At 43.2% G+C, this 21,954-nt stretch overlaps 1 protein-coding gene across 4 annotated transcripts in view; it reads right to left on the bottom strand.

The window, feature by feature from the left end:
- PRKG1 (protein kinase cGMP-dependent 1) overlaps positions 1 to 21,954 on the bottom strand; it is a 368,158-nt gene that overhangs the window by 67,997 nt on the left and 278,207 nt on the right. For all 4 annotated transcript variants that reach the window (XM_074544544.1, XM_074544546.1, XM_074544545.1 and 1 more), the window contains exons 6-7: positions 19,656 to 19,733; positions 15,716 to 15,810 (exon numbers count right to left, since the gene is read on the bottom strand). In XM_074544544.1, coding sequence (XP_074400645.1) covers positions 15,716 to 15,810; positions 19,656 to 19,733 — 173 coding nt within the window. The remainder of the gene's footprint in view (positions 1 to 15,715; positions 15,811 to 19,655; positions 19,734 to 21,954) is intronic.

Below are 21,954 nucleotides of genomic sequence, written 5' to 3'. Positions count from 1 at the left end.
GTGTGACCCCATGGACACAGCCACATCCAGTTCTTTCCTGATGTTCACCATTTCCTTCCCTAAAAAAATGAGGATAAAACCTCATTTCTTAGCTCAAGAAACTGGAGAACGTCGAAGCACCACCCAGAGCAGGTGGGTCAGTGCCTGGTTCTTGGTGGCTGCCCTGCAGAACCTGCCTGGGAGAGTGAAACCTCCCATCCTGTGGGACCTCAGGTGGTGAGTGCTGAGATCAGCTCAGAATGCTGTTAATGAAGCTTTTCAGAAATAAAAAATGAGGTCTTCCCTGGTGGGTTTTAGATTATGCCACAGGACTATCCAGAGGTTCCTAATTTGCTGCTATTTGAGTTCTTTAATGCATTTTCCCACCTGCCAGCACTGTGCACTTGACCTTGTTACAATGCTCTTAATGAGGTTGATTTAAAGCATTTAGGACAAGACATGTCAGATAGGGAAAAAAATGGGAAAAATCAATTATTAGCTTAAATTTAGCAATAAGAGCTCAAAGCCCAGCATCTCTATCTTCCCTTCTATTTTATTGGGTATTTTCTGATTACACCATGACTTTCAGGTGGGAGATAAGAATCAGTTCTATTGGGTATTCTGAGGAGTGGTACCCAAATTTGGTGATATCCCATCCTTTAAAAAGAGAGATTTGCCTACCTGGAGACTTAAAAATGTGTTTTTAAAGCTTTGATTACCTTCTATTTCTATTAAAAAAATGAAATAAAATTTTAGAAATAATAATAATAAATAAATAATTTCTACTACTTCACCTGCATCTTGACCTATAGTTTCAGCAGGGGGAGATGCAACAACCACCTGCCTATTTTTGATTTAGTAAAAATAATTAAATAATCAAGGTTTTATGTGCCAAAACCAAACTAAATCCAACTGGCATGGAAAGAAATGAATTCCTGGCCCTGATGGAGGTGACCTGGCACTGGGAGTGTAACAGCAATGTTAGGAGAGCAATTTAGGGTTGTTATCCAGCAGATTCCTGGGAGAAAATGGATGGGTCTCAATTCCCAGGCTCATCTCCCAGGACTTCAGTGCTCTGAGAACACCTTTAAGGTGATTTTATAGGGGTTTTATATGGCAGGTGCTGCTGAACACCCAAATATGAGGGTGGAAGATTCAGCACTCAGCACTGGGAAGGCACAATCAAAACTTCAGAAATTATTACACTCATCATTTCAAGCCATGATGACCCTTCAGGAAATGTGGTCATCCTTTTATCATTTTTATGAGGTGAGCAGGTATTTAAGAACAAATTGGGATGAATTCCAACATGGTGTTTGAATCTGAGGCCATTCAGCACAGGAAGGACTCACAGCACTAAAAATCAGGAGGAAAAGTGCTCCACCTCCACAGGAGGGTCTGCACTAAACAACCTCCAGTGTTAAAACAGGCAAGAATTTATGGAAATTTCATTATGGAATAAAAGAGTTTTTATAAAATAAAATGTCTGTCAAAAGAAGAAATAAACCTCAAAGCTTAAATAAAATATCTATGGGAAAAAAGCCCAGACACGAGGCTGAATTATAGCCCTGGATTTTGTAAGACAGCACTGGAATAGTCTGGGAAAGTCACCTGGAAATTAAGAATTACATTTTCTTAATAAATGTTCTGATATTAATATTCCCATGGGCCTTTCAGGCTTGGCAGAAAGTAGCACTGGGTGTCCTTGGGATGTCAGTGTGTCCATGGGAATCAAATTCCTCCTCAATTAGTTTTCTAAAAAAGGGGAATTTGGGTGCATTCAGGACAAAGTGAAGTTTTAGATAAAAGTTTGTGTCTTCTGGGAGTATTCACATTCCAAATGTGTGTTTGAAGGAAGGATTCCACTGTTTAAATGTCCAAGGAGAGGTTGGTTTGGAGCAGCCTGGGATAGGGGAAGGTGTTCCTGCCCATGGCAGGGGTGGGAATGGATGGGATTTAAGGTCCCTTCCAGCCCAAACAGTTTAAGGATTGATATTTGGGTTTGATATTCCCTAGATATACGATATATAAAAAAAGCAATAACTATTTATTTCCTGACAAATAGCACTTTCCAGATCCACAACTCACAGGTTTTTCAAACCCCAGGGAACACAATTCCCCGTGGCTCTCTCTTTGCTGGAGCCAAAGTTGGACTGGAACTTCCAGAAGCTGTAGTGCCAAGGGAAGGTGCCAGATGGATTTGGGATGTTTGCCTGCACACCTGTGCAAAGTGGCACCCTCAGCTCAGTTTCCACCCAGGTGTCCACACTTCCCAGTGCCAAACAGCCTTTCCTGAAACACCTGCCTGCAGCCAGGAGGGTCCATTTCACAAATCCCATTTCAGCCAAACAAAAATTCCACGTCCTGTTAATTCCACTGTTAATTCTGCGTCCTTCAGGCAAACAGAGGGATGGATTATTGGCAGTGCTGGGGTGGGATACTGGGAAGACAGAGAATCATGGAATGGTTTGGGCTGGGAGGGCCATTAAGGATCATCCCATCCCACCCCTGCCATGTCAAGGACACCTTCCGCTGTCCCAGGCTGCTCCAAGCCCCAAAGTCCAGCCTGGCCTTGGGCACTGCCAGGGATCCAGGGGCAGCCACAGCTGCTCTGGGCACCCTGTGGGAACAATTCCTAATTCCCAATATCCCATCCATCCCTGCCCTCTGGCACTGGGAGCCATTCCTTGTGTCCTGTCCCTCCATCCCTTGTCCCCAGTCCCTCTCCAGCTCTCCTGGAGCCCCTTTAGGCCCTGGAAGGGGCTCTGATCTCTCCTGGAGCCTTCTCCAGTGTCTGTGGGCCGCCATCTGTCACAGCCCCTGCTCTGCCTTTTCTCTGGGCACAGAACCTCCATTTGTGCCACCCCTTGGGCAATCCACCTGCCTGGGAAGGGAATTCCAATTAAACCCAAGGGCTGCCACAACACAGTGAGGATCTACACTGCAGGCATTCCCATGTCCAGCTGAAATCCTTATTGTGGCTGACCTCCAAGGCTGAAAGAGATGAACATCTCATCCCTAACCCTTTCCTTCCAAATCCTGCATGGAATCTGTTTTTAACCCCTGTAACTTGCACCCATCCCACCATGGCTGGATCTGCTGGCATCAGGACAAGCAAGGAATCACAGAATTGTTGTAAAAGGAGGATTGATTCCAACCAGCCACCCAACAGTGCCCAGTCCTCCCCTAAACCCTGACCCCAAGTGCCACATGCACAGTTTTAGTCCCTGCAGGGATCCACTGTGTTCCACTGGTGTTTCCCACTGCTGAGGTGGGAACAATGCTCAGAAATCCCTCTCTGCTGATGGTAAAACCATTTCCAGGGGTTTTTCCATTCCCACTGCTCCCAGGAAACCCTCAATGCTACTGATATCACTGTTTAATCAGTGTTTCCAGCAGCTCAGAAAGGCAGGGAAGAGCAAACACAGCTAGAGGAATATTCTATAGGAATTAAAACTGGTATTTATAGATAAACTGTGGCTTAAGTTTACTCTGTGACAGACAAACCCAAATCTGAGTGACACAACGCTGACACTGGGATGGCAGAGCCTCCTTGCCTGCCAAACCCACTAATGATTCAACCCAATTACTTGTGCAATTTATTCAGAATTATTGTAATGAACCAGAGCCTCACTAGGCTGTAATTAATTATATTCCCCAAGTGAAACAACCCAGGGGCATGAAATGGCCACTTTTTCATTAAAGTGAAATAAAACCCAACCACACCCCATCCATTGCTGTTTTAATCAGCCAGTGGGCGAAAAGAGCATCTTTAAGACATATTAAATGTTAATTATCCCATTCAAGGACAAATCAATTAAACCTTGAACAAATCAGAAGAGCTTCTAGAAACAGGTGCCTTGCAGACCTACCCTGCATAGAAAACTTATCTGCCAGCCTTGATCAGATCATTCAAAGCCAGGCAAAGCCAAAAACCCAGGAAATGCCAAAAACCCAGGAAACTGGCACAGATAAAGAAGAAACCATTGATTTGCACTATTTTCCTTAAAAAAGAAGAGCAGCAACCACAGAATTCAGCAGCCAGAGCCACATGAAATGGTCCTTGACACATTTTGCTCATGAATGACTCGGCAGCTGCGCTTCAAAATAATTAAATAAGAGACAAACACAAAGAGGGAATAAGAAGACCTCCAAGACAATTGATAAACTGATCCCCACCTTTTCAACTCCTTCCCAAGGAGGGTGGGCAGGCCCTGGTTCAGATTCCCAGATGGGGCTTGGAGCAGCCTGGGATGGTGGAAGGTGTCCCTGCCATGGCAGGGGTGGGATGAGCAGATTCTTAATGCCCCTTCCAACCCAAGCTGTTCTGGGATTCAAAGAAATCCAAGTCCCTTTTCCCATGGCTGCCTCATCCCTCTCCAAGCCCTGGATACCACCAACAGCTTGGGCCTGGGTGGAAAATGTGGATTCGCCAAATTGAGAAGTGATCCAGTGCTTCTCCTGGGCTCCAGCAGGGTCACAGGGTTACTGTCCCATTATGACTTCAAAGCTCCTGACAATTAAAATCCTTCCCTTCCCCTCTCTCCCCATCCTTAATCTGGAATCTCCACATGGGAAAAGTACCTTCTGTAGCCATAAAAGGAGAAATAAGGCTACAAGGTTAACTCCAATACTTCATTACAGGCCTTTCATCAAGAGATTCCAAATGATAAAACATTTCCTAAATGAGCCTGCATTCCTTGGAGATGTCCTGCTTAGGGAGCTTAATCCAAAAAATATCTGATATTGCTCAAGGACATACTTGGGGGCAAGTTAAAAATCTGCATTTTTCCTCTTTTCTTTTTTTTTTCAGCAGCAGGACAATAAACCAACAGTGCAAAAGGCTCTGACTTTTCCAGCATTCCAAAGAGTTTCCTAGGTAGAGGGATCTCTCCTAAACCTCCAAATTATTATTTACTTATTATTTCTCCAAGTCTCTAAGAGCCTGTCCAGAGAGGACACATGATGAAAGATTTAAAAAATTAGAAATATAATATAATATAATATAATATAATATAATATAATATAATATAATATAATATAATATAATATAATATAATATAATATAATATAATATAATATAATATAATATAATATAATATAATATAATATAATATAATATAATATAATATAATATAATCTCCATGCCTATAAATTCTGTGTTCTTGTGGACACCCCCAAATCCCAAATCCATGGAGATTGGAGATATTCCCATTTTCCTGACAATAAAGACCAGGCTCAAGAGCTTTTCCAAGCAAACAGTGGCAATAATCTCTGTTAAATACCAGATTCCTTAGCTTAAATTATTTCTCTTGGGATTTATTCCCCAGGAATTTTTTTAAAGCAGCTCCAAGTTGTCATTTGAGAGATTTAGCTTGGACATGATGGAAAACTTCAGGAAAACTTGGAGCTGTGCAATAGGTGATGTTTGGAGAGTTGCCCAAAATGGTGCAAAAGTCCTATTTTAACACAATTTTTTGGGGGTGAAGTTCTCAAATATTTAAATCCAAAATTATACTACTGGATGAGAAAATAAACCAGCACCTAGGATAAATGCTGAGTAACCTCCTGTAATAGTAATTTTCAACTTTAAAAGATCATGTTCTATATAAAACTCTAAAACCTTCCCATTTCTTCTCAATTCCACAACTGCCAACCTTCCATTTAATTACAGCCTGACTGTGGACATAATGAAATTTAGCAGGTGCCTTAAGGATGTGTAATTTACAGCCTTAGACTTCAGGAATCAAGAACTGGATTTTACAAACCCAGGGGCTGAGGGGGGAAAAGAAATTAAATATAAAAAATTTTGATGAATTTAAACCTCTGCCAGCCCCTTCAGCAGCCAGAGCGAAATTGCTTCGTTAGAGAAGTTCTGCCACATAACCCTAAACCACTTTTTCAGCCTGAACAAACTCAAGATTAAATTGGGATGAAGGCTGCCCACAGCTTTAGTACTTTTAAATGAACTTTTCCCTTTTTTTATTGAATATAAACACAGCTAAACCTCTGAAAATGTCTGTACATCCAAGGCATGCAGCTTTTAAATCCCTCCACGAATGCTGATCCCACCACTTCCATGGATGCCTGTCCCAGTGCTTGACAACATTTTGGTGGAGAAATTTTCCTTGATATCCAACGTAAATCTCCCCTGGTGCAACCTGAGGCTGTTTCTTTTGGTCCCTTTGTGTTTAAATTACAGCAAGCAAAATGCAAAGCATGAGCTGATATTATTCTGTATTTTAGAGGTGGAATTATTTTAATATGGCTGTAATAGAGAACATTTGATTATTTAAAAAGCACAGGCCTGAACATTTAATTACAATAGTGCCTCATAATGAGTGGGCCCTGCATCCCAATTCTGGGTTACTGAGCAGAAAACTCCCTCAATTTTCTAAAATTGATAAATTACAGGAATTTTAAATGGAGCTCCAAAGCCTGACACACAAACCCAAATCCATCCTAGGTATAAAAAAGGATTTGAACAGGAGCCACATCACAAGGTGCTGTAGTAAATTTAGCTATACATTCAAGCTGATATCTCATTTTTTTGTTCTTTTCCCCTCTTCAATTCCATCTTGTTGTAACCTGCTCTGAGGGTTTGCTGACATGGATTATCCTGTCTACATCCCATGAATTAATTCCTACTCCTGCATCCCCCATAGGCATCTTCACTTGTTTGGGTGGTTGTTTTTTAAAGGAAGTTAAGAGAATTCAAATTCACTGCTGCATTCTTCAGTTCCACTTAATGCTTACAAACTTGAACAGAGCTGGGGGGAGTATTTTGATGGAAGCATTTTCCCAGGGAAAATGTGAGATTTCCTCACTGGAACTCTCATACAGGGGTTTTTGTCTCCTCTCATTAAAAATACATTTATTTCAGAGCATGCATTTTTTCCCCAACTAGAATCATTTGTCCTAAACCATCATTTTGACACAAACATCCTCATTTTGAAATTCTAGGATAAAACATTTGGATCTAACAGTTGATGGTTATTATTGACAGCAAGGACAAAAATCAGATAGGAATTTTTCCCTCCACCATTGTTTCCTTTTTTTCTTTTGCACAAAACAGGAATCAACTGCAAAAAATCATGAAAAGAGGGAAAAGGGAAGAGTTTGGAGCTTTTAGCCCTGCCAGGCTGTTTCACACCCTCCAGATGGGAAAACCAAAGTGCAATCCCAGGGTTTTGCTCTTTCCAGGAAGCAAGAACCAGATCTGACCCCTGAAATCCCTTCCATCAGCACCCATTCCAACTCATCCCACTTCAGACAGGAAAACAAATCCTCCAAATTGTGCTATTTAAAATTTTTTATAAATTAAAACCATATTCTTTTGATGTGAATGGTGCTCCAGCAGCTTTCTTAGCTAATAAATAGCAATAATAAATATTATTTCCTATGCATTCCTTAGTGCAGCAAATTTTTTTTTTTCAGGCTCTGAAGGAATATAGAGGAAAAAAGATATTGGAAACATTTTTGGAGATGTTCACTGCAGCTAAAGGAAATATAAGGTTAACTACAAACCTTCTGTAGTGCTGCTTTGCCCCAAACCCCTGGAATTCTGCCTTCCTTCTTCCATCTGGCACACTCTGTTTGCCCAATATTAAATTTTTTTTTTTGATTTTTGATTTTTTTTAACTCAGCAGGAAGAATACTGTCTCTGGTCTTTACATAACATCTTCAAAAGAAAAAAACAAACAAATGAAAAAACAAAAAACCAAGAACATTTTGAGTTTCTGGGCTATGACTCAGTTGAAGAAAAGCAAGAACAATTCGTAACCTGTGATTTTCTAAACCAACAAGACTCCAAACCTCTTGATTATTTACTAACTACATTTGAGTCATCAAGTTGGGTCTGAATGTAACTTCCCCACACAAATTAATGTTTTTTATGCCCTTTTGGATTTTTTAGACTCTTAGAAATGTTTGGGATTGGAAGGAACCTTCTCTTCTAATGGCTCTTTTTCCCTGAGGGAGATTTTGGGTTGATAAGAATATTTTAAACACAGACATTAAAAGGCTGAGAGAATTGGGATTGTTTAACCTAGAGCAATTTAAAACAATTTAAAATTTCATTTAAATCTTTAAGGTTCCTTCTCACTTAAACTACTCCATGATTCTGATATTTGGTTTCTTTTTTTTCTTAGAAAATAAATGAACAAACAAGGTGAATTTCTGTCCACCAGCCTTTCATTCCTGGCCATCCCCATCCCTTCAGAACCAGAAGTGTTTCCATGAGGATCTATTTGACCAGCCTAAGGTGGTACCAGCTCTCTGCACAAAAATTAGGAAAAACCCTGAGATTATAAACTGAGCTGTTTGTCAGAACACAGAATTGCACTGCAGGGTGCTGAGTTCCAGCTCCAAACCTTGATATAAATATAATATTTTATGCACATGATATTTATGTAGAAATATATTACAACAGTTTTAAGACACAGCATTTTCTTTTCTATAAAAATTGTGGTTCTTGTTAACAAAAAAGTTGGGCTGAGTTCAGAATATCCCAGAATGGTTTGAGATGGAAGGGATTTTACAGATCATGTACTTCCAGCTGCCTAGCCATGGGCAGGGACACCTTCCAGAGATCTTCACAAGTCACTGAATGTGCCAGAAAATGTAAAGATAGTTGAGGAAAATTGGCTTCACCTGGCTTGTTGCCACATGTATAATCTCAGGCAACAGATTCTAAAAATCAACAAGTCAACTGCACATCTGAGAACTCAGAGGAATGGCCTCAAGCAGCAGATGGCTCATCCAAAAAGGGAAAAAAACAATAAAGCACCATTAAAAGCCCCAAACCTACTGTGGCAATTAGTGCCACACTTTAAAGTGTGCAGGAGGAGAAGGAAGATTTAAAAACTGCCTGAGGATATTCAACCCAGCAAGGATCAGGAATGATTAAAGCTGCAGCTCTGGTTCAGGATGTTGGTCAGCAATTAATTCTGGGTGCTGGAAATGCCATGTTTATGGAGCTTTGGGAGAATCCATTCTGTGCTGTGATTTTAGATAGGAAGAGACAATAATATCAATTCATTTCTGCTGGAAAAGCAGAAATAAACTGCTCCTCAGGAGTGCCAGTGCAGTGCTCCCAAGCAGGATGCTGTGAGAGCCACCACACCTTGCTCTGCCCTCTGGGAAATGTCCTTTCCAGCTCATTCCTTCATACATTGGCAAATTAGGCCCAGAATCATGGAAATCAGCCCCGAATTCTGGAATGGCTTGTACAGGGATTAAAGCTCATCTTTTTCCAACCTTCTGACACATCCCAGGGTGCTCTAAGCCTTGGACATTTCAGGCCAGGATTCTGCTTTTTGGGGATCCTACCACTTCCCTAGGCACTCTGTTCCAATGCCTTACAACCCTTTTGGTGAAAAAATTTTTCCTGATGCTCAGCCTGAACCTCCCCTGGCCATTTCCTCTTCTCCTGTTGCTTGGTACCTGGGAGAAGGGCCTGACTTGGATGGAGACAGGGAAGCAAACCCATCACACTTGTAACACTGGAATTAAACCACAAAGGGCCTGATGGAAATTCCACCATTTTGCAGTCATAAACCTCCTCCATCTGTTCTGGAGTTGAGGGTGTTGTGACCAGGCCACGTTTTCCACCATTAAATTGAAATTTTTGCCATGGGGTGTCCTCAGGAAATCAATCAGCTCCAAGGCCCAGCTGCCACAAGAGTTGCTCCAGCCCTGAGGGGACCAGATGGTGACACCATCCTTGTGTCACTTTGCTTCTCCACTTGCAGCTGTCCATCTTTGGAGCTCTCACCCTCCAAAGCCTCTTGGGAGGGTTTTGTTTCAGGGAATTGCCAACAGCTTGCCCAAAACCTGGAAAAGCTTCCTGTGCCTCAGAGTGATGGACCTAAATCCATCAGGGATGGATCTAAATCCATCAGGGCTCCCACCTCCCTGGCAGGGAAAGGGAAATAAAGGCTGAAAGATCTTCTGAGATCACCCAGTGCTTGCAAGAAGTGTAAAAGGCATCTGAGATAATGGATGACAAAAATTCCTGTTGGTCGTTGGAGACCATGTGTCAGATCCACAGTGCATGAGATACACACAGAGCACAGGGGCTGGGAAACAGGGGAAGAACATCCTGCATTATTTAGCAACAGGAGTGGCAAAAATGCTTCTAAACTTGCCAGAGTTGGGTTTATTATTCTTTTGCTGTTGTTTTTATTCATTCTCCTGCACATCAACACTTGAAGCACTGCTTCCATTTTATAGCGGCCTCTATATATTTACATCTCCATCTCCATGGAGCTCCTGGCTGGAAAACTGCATTATCCTGCATTATCCTGGACTGCATTCCTACCCCATGGATGCTTTTTATTCCCTTTTCTACTCTTCCAAACTGGAAACAGGGAATGTCTCAGCATTGCGGCCAAGGAAAGGCTTCATGCCAAGAGGAATCACTCCAGGAGGGAATTTTCCCTCATTCTACATCCCAGCCCATTTTTCCAGGCCTTTCTCATCACAAATTCCATCTGCCTTCCTACACCTGAATTTTGCTGCTTCTCAAGCCTTTTCCCAACACTTTTTGGTGGTTGGATGCCTTTTCCCAAAAACACATAGATTTTAACAGAAGGACCTGTGGTTCTCCCTGAAGAAAAAGGAATTACAATGATATTTTCCTAATTTCATCCTATAGGATAAATATATCTTTTATTCATATTTATATATATATATATATACCTCTGGAAATGTCACCCTGAGATGAAATTCCTGCCACATTTACACTTGTGTGCCTTCCTCTGTGTCCCAGAGTGACAAACATTTCTAATTCTCCATTCCACCCTATTTTCACTGGAAAATTCAGGGCAATGGAGTTCATAGGGCAGCAGATGGGAAGGTTTTAGTGGGAGCAGGGGATGGCAAGGAAGGTGTCCCAAGAAAATGGAATATAACTCTCATTATTCCTGGGAATCTCAGTTCAAGGACATTGGAAAAGGATTCAGCCCATAAAAGCTACAGAGAGGAAAGGGAAAGGAAAAGGGAAAAGAGAAGAGGAGAAAGAGAAAAGGGGAAAGGGAAAACAAGGGAAAAGGGGAACGGGAAAAAGGGAAAGGGGGAAAAAGGGGGGGAAACAAGGGAGGAAAACAAGGGAGGAAAACAAGGGAGGAAAACAAGGGAGGAAAACAAGGGAGGAAAACAAGGGAGGAAAACAAGGGAGGAAAACAAGGGAGGAAAACAAGGGAGGAAAACAAGGGAGGAAAACAAGGGAGGAAAACAAGGGAGGAAAACAAGGGAGGAAAACAAGGGAGGAAAACAAGGGAGGAAAACAAGGGAGGAAAACAAGGGAGGAAAACAAGGGAGGGAAAACAAGGGGGGAAAGGGCTCCTTTCTAGGATAGCCAAGAAACCTGAAAAAAGCTGGAGAGGACAAGGAAGGAGAGAGCAGGGCATCAAGGTGGGGCATCCCAAAGGCTTCTAGGTTTGGGTTATGAAGTTTTTAAAGAAACCGTGAGTTTTTCAGTTATTCCCTGGGAAAAGGAGCAATGGAAAGGTCAGATTAATCCATGGAAAGTGGGAATTTAGAGCAGGGAGCAGAGGAGCAGGAGTGGGGTGATCCCAGCACCACTTGCAGGGTTAATAGAGATTTAATAAAAAACAATTTATTTTGGATTATGACTCAAGAAAAAACCCTCTATAAGAGAAGGAACAAAGTCCTACTTCTATTGATGTCTCGTCTTCAGCCTTTTAAAAAGCTTTTGGCATTAAATTCAGCTCCAACATTAACTTCTGAATAAACAGAACTCTGACATCATCAGCTGCAATCCTGATTGGATTACTCCTGATTTGATATTTCCCATGGGTATTTCCATGCTTTTCTGGTCACTGATGTCAACATCCATCAGAGCAACTCCCACTATTCCAGGTGGGAAATATGAGGTATCAGGTTCTGCAATGGTCAGCACAGAAATTGTCCTGTTGACATCCTACCCATATCCCTGGATATTGTTTTACTGTTCCAGGAAATTATCAGGGCACAAATCATGCCCCAGGGATTTGGGGCAGGTAGAGGAGAGCTGATTTCTGTAACTTAGGGAAAATAACCACCAGACACGGAGATGTAAATGGGAAATAGCACAAATTTTCTTGGAAGCAGATGTGTTGTCCCATGAGGAACAGCTACCACCATTCTCATTTTCAGATCATCAAGAATGTAACAAAAAACCAGATATAAATCAGTCCCAACAGCTCAGTTATCACTGTTGGGGTGACCAGGGCACAACACCTTCTGCACAACCCAAAGACCACAATTTGTTCTTCTCCCTACACACTACAAACACATTTTGTAAAGAATCAATCAAAAAAATGTGTACTCTGCTGGCCCAGGCACAGCTTGGTGTTCCCCAAGTCCTTCCCCACAAAGCAAATATCTTCCTTATTTTCCAGGACAGCCCACAGGGCAAATGAACAAACTCAGCAGTTTTCAGAAGAAACCAGCATTAAAAATCTCCTCCTAGATGTGCAATAGAACAGTCTTAAAACCAGCTGGTGTTCTCATGCTAAAACATGAAATATGCTTGTTATAACTTTGTGCTGTTCCTGTAAGTTTAAATCATCCATATTCCCATTACTTTTCTCAGTAGGATACACCCTCATATTTATATTTATACATAAATATATCCAATGAACACACACATTTTATGGAGGCCCTGTCTCAGCTTCAGCTTGAGCTACTCACCCATATTCTTCCTGTTTTGCCACTGCCCATGAGTGTTTAGGGCCCCCTTTTTTAAAAAGCAAAGCACCCACCTTAAAATCCCAGCTGGACCTCAACACTTGGCCAGTTTGGTCAAAGCCTTATGGACCAAACTGTGAATATTTCTATCAAACCCCTCCCTCTCCTGCTCCCTCACCAGCTCTCCAAACATCAGCCCCCTGCCCTTGTCCACTGCTCCAGGTCCAGAACTTCTCCTGAACCCCAAAACCAGATGAAACCCACACCACCCAAACTCCCTAGCCCTGTGTAAATGCAATATATGATGGAATATGCAGCAGGAAAGAGGCTTTTATGGAATCCCAGACTGGTTTGAGTTGGAAGGGACCTTAAATTCCTCACCCTTCCACCCCCTGCCTTGAGCAGGGATCTTCCACTATCCCAGCGTGCTCAGAACCCTCATTTTCCTAAAGATCTGCTCTCTGTCCTCTTTTCTTCCCCATCATTTTCTGCCTCAATAGTCCTGCCACATGCTTAAACCATATTTTCCATCCAATGGGATGGATGGCTGCTCCCAAAACATCCCTCTGGAAGGGGCTGTGCTGTGCTCCAGATGTTCTGGAGCAAGATCCAGCTGTGTGAGGCCAGCAAGGCAGCACCCCCTAATTCATCAGCCAGTTTCAGTACCTGAGCCACTCTGAGTTATTCCCATTGAGTTATTACTGAGTTCAGCACCCGAGAGGATTTGAAGGAACTTTATTATCGCACCGTGATATTTTCTGAAAAATCCCTTTGCCAGGATTTTTCTCCTGAGGAGATGAGAAGCCTCAGCTGCTCCATGTGTTGCTGCTCTGGAATGGGGCCTGGAGATTGTTTATCCAAACATGTGAATTGTTTTTAATTATTGGCCAATCACAGGTAGCTGTGTCGGACTCTCTGAGTCAGTCACGAGTTTTTATTATTCATTCTTGTTTAGCCTTCTGATGTATACTTCTCTTTCTTTAGTATAGTTTTAGTACAGCATTTTCTTATAATATCATAATATAATAAATCAGCCTTCTAAAAACTTGGAGTCAGATTCTCATCTCTCACCTCATCCTGGGGACCTCACAAACACCACAACACTAAGAATTATTAAATAATTATTGCTTTATAATAAATCTTTATATTATGTTTCTATAAATGTTGTTATATAATAAATGTTTTTACTGCAATGAAGAAAACAACACCTGACTGTGGAGCACCCTAAATTATGTCATGCTAGACTGCAAATGATCCATCTGCTGCCTCCAATTAGCCAGGAAGGTACGAGGGGCCTGGGAGAGGATGTGGATCATCATTTCATGCCTTGCTCTGCCAGTGTGCAATGGGATACTGGGAACTAATGGGTGCCATCTGCTGTGAGCATGGAAAATGGGATAATGCACATCAGTCCCTGATGGCTCTGTCAGGGACATATTGCTGGGAGGGATTTGTTATCCCAGCTCCTGCTAGGCTGCATTTCTGCAGTAGTTTCTACCTTAATGAAGAAATGATTTGTAGCTCTTGGTTTATTCTATGCACACAAAATATATCAGGTTTTAATAAAGTGTCCATTAGTCTGTAAGGTCCATTCCAACCCAAACCACTCTGGGATTTCAAGCGTTGCTAAGGCCCTGGTAAAGTTTTAAAAAAATTAATCAAATATAAAAAAGGAAAGAAAATAGAGTAAAAATCCAGTTTTATGTCAAGATCTCAGCCACAGCTGTATTTTACAGCAGTGGAATCATCCTAAAGGTTTCACAAGTGGCCAAACAGGGATGTCTCACACAATCCTCAAAGAAACTCATTAATTAGCAATTTATTTGAGATACCAAATGTTTACATTGCAATATTTTCACATTATTCCATTTAAATCTCCCTGTAAGACTTCTGTGATTATCAGAAAACTGGAGGGATGGTTCTGGAGGAATTCTCTAGCAACAAAAACAAAAGATCCCAGAATGGTTTGGGTTAGAAGGGCTCATCCAGTGCCACCCCTACCATGACAGGGACACTTTCCACTGTCCCAGGCTGCTCCAAGCACCATCCAACCTGGCCTTGGGATGGCAGGACTATGCTTTCCCTGCATGCTGAGAACGTCCTCTCAATAATTAAGTTTCTATTTCTATATTGAATATTCAAATTTATGCAGCCAAGTACTGTAAATTAACCGATCTCAAACTACTCTATGTGAAATGCCAAGGAATTCCCACCCATGGGGATGCTCTGTGTCATCAGAGCTGTGCAGGGATGGCATCAAAATCAGGATATTTGTTCAATAACCACAATATTTTGTAATTAAAGAAGAGATTCATAAACTTGTGCTTGATACATCTCTGGCTGGCAAGAAGTGCCAGGAAATTCTGCCTTCAAATATTCTGCCACCTTTTACTGGGAAGAAGGGTGGTAGAGGAGGGATTGACCATCTTACCACAGCATCCCAAAAAAAAGCCCAAGAGCTCTGGCACCCAGATAAACCCCTAGGAAAAGATGTTTATCCATGAAGATGAATGAGTGTCCCAAATTCCTGCCTTAATGAAGCCTATTTTTATAGCCTGAATATGAATTTGACGTTTCTCTTCTTTACCAAAGGAAAATGTTTATATAAAAGTGCTCACTCATATCCAATTTCCACCTCCAAAACCCCAAATACAGCATGGCGATTTAAAATCCCCAAACTGCCTTTTTTTTCAGCCATCCACTCCATCAGGATGACCACAATTATCTTTTTCCATACAGGAATAACACTCCAGAGTTGCAAAAATCAAACTCTTTCAGCTTCCAATGGATGTTTGGGGAAGGAAACACAAAGATAAACTAATTTTTGATGTCCACAAGCAAGGGACTGTCTACATTTGGCTGCTCAAGTGCAGAACAAACCCATTCCCCACTGAGGTGGGGCGTCCTTCTAGCACAAATCCAGTGACTCCAAAAGAATAACTCCGCTCCCAATCTCTTCCCAAGCAGCCAGAACCACTTGAAAACTGCAAAAATCCCGGAGAAAATATCCAAATTCAATATTTAATTCTTAAGGAGCACTTACCCTTGGAGGGCTTTTTCTCCAAACCAGTCCCCCTTGCCCAGAGTGCGGAGGAAGACGGGATCTTCACTGGGAGAGTCCTCCCTGGTGACATTCACCTGTGGGAAAGCCAAAACCCCACAGGATTCAGGGAACTTTTAATTAACACCTAAAACCTCAGAGGGGAATTTCTTTTTGTCTCCTGGATCTCTCAGGAAAAGCTCCTTTAGGAACCATGGAATTCCTGAATCCTGCATTCTTCTCTTGGCACCCCCAACCAACCATCCAAGAACACGAGCGGTGATTTTTTCCTACGACTCCCGCACAAACACACAGCTTTGGATTTTTGGGAATGTTTTTAATTCTAAACATGGAGTTGGCTGCACAAGCATAGTCACAGGAGAATAAAATTCCAAAAATTTGCTGTGGATCTATCATTTATGGCCTAAAGCTTCCATTAGTTTTGTTCCACATGGTTCCCAGCATTCCCTGAAAGGACAGGAAGAACACAAATCGCCACCATTGGGGCACAACTGAAGTGTCCAGTTTGGGGCATTGTAGGATGAAGTGTGGCTCTGCTCTCTCTCCAGTTCAGGATGGGGACAACTCCAGCTGGAGCAGAAATCAAAACTTTCCATCTTTTCAACCACAGCATTTGCACATGGAAATTCCCAAAGCTAATGTCAGGCACATCCTTTTGGATTCAGTGATATCCTGGTGTAAATTCCCTATTAAATTAAAGTTGTGGCCTCCACCGTGTCCCAGCTCTTTAAGGGATGGCAGAACCAGTGGGTTTGAGAGGTTAATGGGCAGCACACGGTGCTGAACACCTGCACTGACTCATGGAAGGGCAGGGAGTGTGGGATGGACGAGCCAGGAACACCCCTGGAAAAACAGAGGGAACTTCAATGAGATTTCTGCCCTTTTTCCATGACTTCCAATGATCCCAAGCAAAGAGTGCTTAGAGATTAGGACAGAGTGACTTCTACAAGGTTCAAAGCTCTGAGCCAGCCTCTAGTGGGGAACCTGCATTAAATTGGTGCCACATTGTGAGTTTTAAAGGGAAAAGGGTGGGAAATGCACATCCAAAGGCAGCATGGGCCTTGCTGTGTCAAGTAGCATTTCCCAAGCAGAAGGGAATGAGCCATTTCCATCCATTATTATCCCACAGATTCCTGCACACAGCATGGTTGGAAATCACTTTGATTTCTGCTTGGTAGGACTTGAGGAAACAAGATAAAATAAATGCACCAAAGGAGCTCAGGAGTGGGGTCAAGTAGGGGTGGGTGGAGCTGACAGGGAAGAAAGGAAAAAGGAATTTGGTCCTAAAAGATTTATCAATGCAGGATGGGCTGGAAGAAAACAGAAGAGAAGAGAATAGAAATCAATGGAGGATGGGCTGGAAGAGCAGAAGTTCTCTCAGTATTTCTGAGAGGAGTGATGGGCTCAGAAATGTAAAAAATTATCTCTGCTCACTTCAGCCTAGAGAAGAGAAGGCTCCAGGGAGACCTTAGAGCAGAATTCCAGGGTGTAAAGGTACAGGAGAGCTGGAGAGGGGCTGGGGACAAGGGATGGAGGGACAGGCACAGGGAATGGCTTCCACTGCCAGGGGCAGGGCTGGATGGGATATTGGGAATTAGGAATTGTTCCCTGGCAGGGTGGGCAGGCCCTGGCACAGCTATGGCTGCCCCTGGATCCCTGGCAGTGCCCAAGGCCAGGCTGGAGCAGCCTGGGACAGTGGAAGGTGTCCCTGCCATGGCCGGGGTGGCACTGGATGGGCTTTAATGTCCTTTCAATCCACACCATTCCAGGATTCTGTGTGACTCCAGACACTGTGACGTGACAGGCATGGCAGACACTCCCTGAGGAGCTCTCCCTGATCCTGCTCACGCTGCCTGCAGACACTGCAGGTGTGCTCCCAGGAGCTGCAGCCAGCATTTTCCTGCCTTGCTGAGCTGCCCGAGCCAAGTTTTACCACAGGACATGGGAAGTGATGTGCTCCAGCTTCTGCAGGTGCCAGGCAGCACACGCTGACTCTAAAATCCTGTATTTTGTTGTCATTTATTCCCTGTTTCACTGCTGAGCCACTATCCAAGGCTTAGCATGGATTAATTATTACATCCATCCTAAGCCAGGCATTAAAATTAAACTCTCTCCAGCTCCATCCACCCATCAGCCACTGGTGTCTCTTTTCCAAAGCAATAAGCTTGGAAGAGAAAACTGGGCAGGATTTAACTATCCCTGTGGGAATTTCTGTCAAGCCATCAGGCTCCAGCTGAGAGTCTGGGAATTTTTTAGCAAGTCCCAGTGCCTTGTTTTATTTTAGCTCCCTTTTTCTGGCCTGCAGCTGTCACAGCAAGATAAAGGAGCAGAGGCCAGGGACAAAGCCAAGGAGCTGCTCCAGGAGGAGTCCAGGGCTCTGGAGCAGTGGCCAAGGCCATGGGAGGTCTCCTCCATCCGCTGAGGGAGGGTTTAGGGCTGCAGGCCAACAACTGGGATTTGGTTTTTACATTTCTTTGTAGATTGGGGAATGTTGGAATGAGTCCGGAGGAACCATGGAGTTGTTCCCAGGGCTGGAGCCCCTCTGGAGCCAGGCTGGGAGAGCTGGGGAGGAGAAGGCTCCAGGGAGAGCTCAGAGCCCCTCCCACGGCCTAAAGGGGCTCCAGGAGAGCTGGAGAGGGACTGGGGACAAGGGATGGAAGGACAGGACACAGGGAATGGCTTCCACTGCCAGAGGGCAGGGCTGGATGGGAATATTGGGAATTAGGAATTGTTCCCTGGCAGGGTGGGCAGGCCCTGGCACAGGGTGCCCAGAGCAGCTGTGGCTGCCCCTGCATCCCTGGCAGTGCCCAATGTTGGACTTTGGGGCTTGGAGCAGCCTGGGACAGTGGAAGGTGTCCCTGCCCATGGCAGGGGTGACACTGGATGGGATTTAAGGTCCCTTCCACTCAAGCCATTCCAGGATTCTGTGCCTGCTGGGAAGGGATGGGATCAACCTGACCAAGTGGAGCAAAAGCCTCTGTGGCCAACACAGCTCCAAACACTCATTGTGGGGAGGAGATGTAGATGTGGAAGGGAGATGCACCATCCCAATATTTTTCCCCATGAAAAAAACAGCAAAAGAAAAAGAATTTGAAGCTTGGCTCATGTCTGTCCATACCCCGAGAAAAGAGGGAATATTATTTCTGATTGAAGGCAAGTGAAAGGGCATCAAACCAACTAACTTGGATTTCTGCAGGCTATGATTAACTTCACTTCAAAAACTTCTCCAAGACACTCTTATTGATCTGAAAAAGACCATTTTTTTGCTTTACAATAAAAACTGGCTCCCAGAAAGTGGAAGATGACGGTGGAAAATGAGTTGGCAGCTGGAAATCACTGTGTATTCCCTCCAAAATCTCCATCCTGCTATGTGGAAAGAAGCCAAGTGTCTCTCAAGTGTATTAGGCTGGCTAAAAAAAATTATAAATAATTGTTGAATAGAAGGAAGAAACTCAGTCTATAACATCCCATCAGTGTTTTATGGGAAATGAGGTCAAAAATATTTTCCCTGTGAGCAGTGGAAGAGAAACTTAGACCTTTTTTCCCCCTATGGACACAGCTCAGAGGTCCCTGCATTACTATTATTTGGACAAGCTGAGAAGAGGAAGCCATGGGAATGGAGCCTGGAAGCCAGCCTTGGAAGGGGGATGCTAAGCAGAGAAATCATGGAGTATTGTAGGATTTATTTCAAAGAAATTGAGTTTCATGGTCATTTGCCCAGAGATTCCACAACAGTTTCCACCCCAAAGTGTTGCCTGGGAGGACAGGGATTTCATTTTCAGCCCTTCAGGCCACTCTTCCTGACCCAGCCAAGGAGCTCCATTAAAGGTCAAGTTCTGGCACATTTGTGCCTTGAAAGGGGGGAGAGAGAGGCTGGAGCAGGATTTTGGGAGCCCCTTGGCCTGGCAAGGTGTGAACTCACCTTTCCTTTGCTGATGATAAAGAAGGTGTCCCCTCGAGCCCCTTGGCGGATGATGTACTCTCCGCTCTCGTAGTGAGTCTGCAAGAGGCAAAGGAACCAAATGAAGATGAACAAATAAAAGCAGAGCCTATTCCCCAGCCCATATTTTGGCAGCTTTGCAAGAACATCACCCTGGACCCCTTTTATCCCAGCTTGACATTGGCTGTGACTTAAAGATTGTCCTGTGGTAAGGAATGGAATAATTAAACTGGAAGCATTTGTGGTTTGCCCATTTTTCTTCTGGCTGTGCTGGTGCCAGCCTGTGCCCAGATGAATTATCCTCACAGCCTGAATCCATTTTTAGCACATCAATGAGACAGAGGAATTTCCAACAGGGAATAAGCTACATGAACTAAACTGTTATAAGAAGTCTGGTAAAAATTTTTTTCTCCTTTTTTTTTTGGTTGGTTTTGGTGGTTTTCCAGCTTTGCTAGCAAGGGTTTTATTCAGCAAGTAAGTTTTGCTTTTCTCCTGTTATTACAGTAGTTTAATCTGTCCATTTTTGCCTCATTTTGTGGAACAGCTCTTGCTAAATTCATGTCACAGCTTATCAATGCTGCCATCTAAACTTGTTAGGACACTTTCATCCCTTGTGTCACCCCATCAAAAGCAATGTGCATTTACACATCACCCAAAACCCAAAATATTTTCTAAATCAAGACTTTCAATTCAATTTAGACACCCCCAAACCTTGTAATTTTTTATCCCAGATGCTCTACCCTTGCAAATTCAATCAACAGCAGGCTGGGGGATGCCAAGAGTTTCCCACCCAACCTTTCCTGCATCTCCCTTGGGATAAATGTCTCTTGGATTCTTCAACCATGACCAGGAGAGCTGGAGGTATTGAGTATTCTATCCCAGTCCAAATCTGGGACAAAATCACCCCAAAAATGCCCTGCACTCACCATCAGATCTTCTTATCCCAAAGTAAGTATAAACAAGCAAAGACTGGAGCTAAAACAGGGGAGTTAACCCAAATCCTCAAATTTGGTTAAGCTTGAGATTTTTTTTCAAAAGTATTGTGTTGACCTGAGTTTGTTTATTTATCTTTATACCCAACCTTTTTATCATTTACAGACTGATAACAGAACCCCCAGCTTTTCCCATTTTCATGTGCCAGAGTGGGAAGAGAGAGGGAAAAAATGTCTGGAGGAGACCTGGAGACAAACTTGTAAAGTTTTACTGCTTATATTGGGTGTTTCTGGAGAGCAGATTTAAAGTGCACATTTTTGACCATCCAGGCTGAAATTCTTTGGAAGGGCCTGATTTCAGGTGTTGGGATCAGACCACCCTCAAGTGGAATCCTGTAGGCACCCAAAAATCTAATTAATGAAAATATTGGGCTAATGGCTTCTAAATTTACAACAGGTAATTCATATTCATTAGATACATCAGTGGTACTTTTATATGATTTCTGGGCAATTTAACATGCGAAATCTGCTCCCTAAAAGGCCATTTCTTGGTCCTGCTCACCAACTACCACCAGCACCAACAACAACTGCAGAACTGAGTCTCAGTCCTGCTGCTGTAACCAATTCCCACCCACAAGTTCTCCCAACCTTCTAACCCATAAATTCCATTCCACCCCTAAATCTTCCCAATCATTCCCACACATGGCTCTTCCCACCCAGAACTCTTCCAAAGGAATGGGAGGAACACAAACTTGAGCTTCAAAGCACCTAAAGTTGCCACTCTTCTTTTTTAAACTGAGCTCTAATCTCATCCAAGTCCTTCCAACATTCCAATCACATTCCTCTAGTCCCTCCTTGAGTGCCCAGAGCTTTCATTTCACTTGACCTGCTCCTCACTGGTGCCTCTTTCCACACCCTCCCTGCCACCCACATCCTCATGTTTATGTATTCCAAACCATTTCTTTCACAACTAATTCTACACAGAATTTTTCATGCTTGAATCAACCCATCCTTCCCATCCTTTAGCAGAGCTCCTGCTCTTAAATCCTTGTTTTCTAACACAAATCAGCTTATCTGTGTGCTTCACCCTTCTAATGGAATTCTTGCTACCTGCCCAGTGTCAGTGCATCATCCTGGGCAGGCAACGTGCCCAAGAGGTCACTTAGAGCACATGGAAGTGGAAATAAAAACAAGGCTCTTGCTTTTAGCCCTACTTGAGAGGCAGCAATACCTCCTCAGGTACCTCTGGTACCATCAAAGATCTCTGAAGAAGTGTTTTGGCAAAAGTTCATAGAATCTCAGAATGACTGAGGTTGGAAAAGACCTCCCAAGAGCAAGGAGTCCACCTG

This window comes from Zonotrichia albicollis, chromosome 7 (genome assembly GCF_047830755.1).
Source record: "Zonotrichia albicollis isolate bZonAlb1 chromosome 7, bZonAlb1.hap1, whole genome shotgun sequence".
Taxonomy (NCBI): Eukaryota; Metazoa; Chordata; class Aves; order Passeriformes; family Passerellidae; genus Zonotrichia; species Zonotrichia albicollis.
Note: the sequence above shows the minus strand (reverse complement) of the source record. Positions and strands in the feature narration are given on the sequence as shown.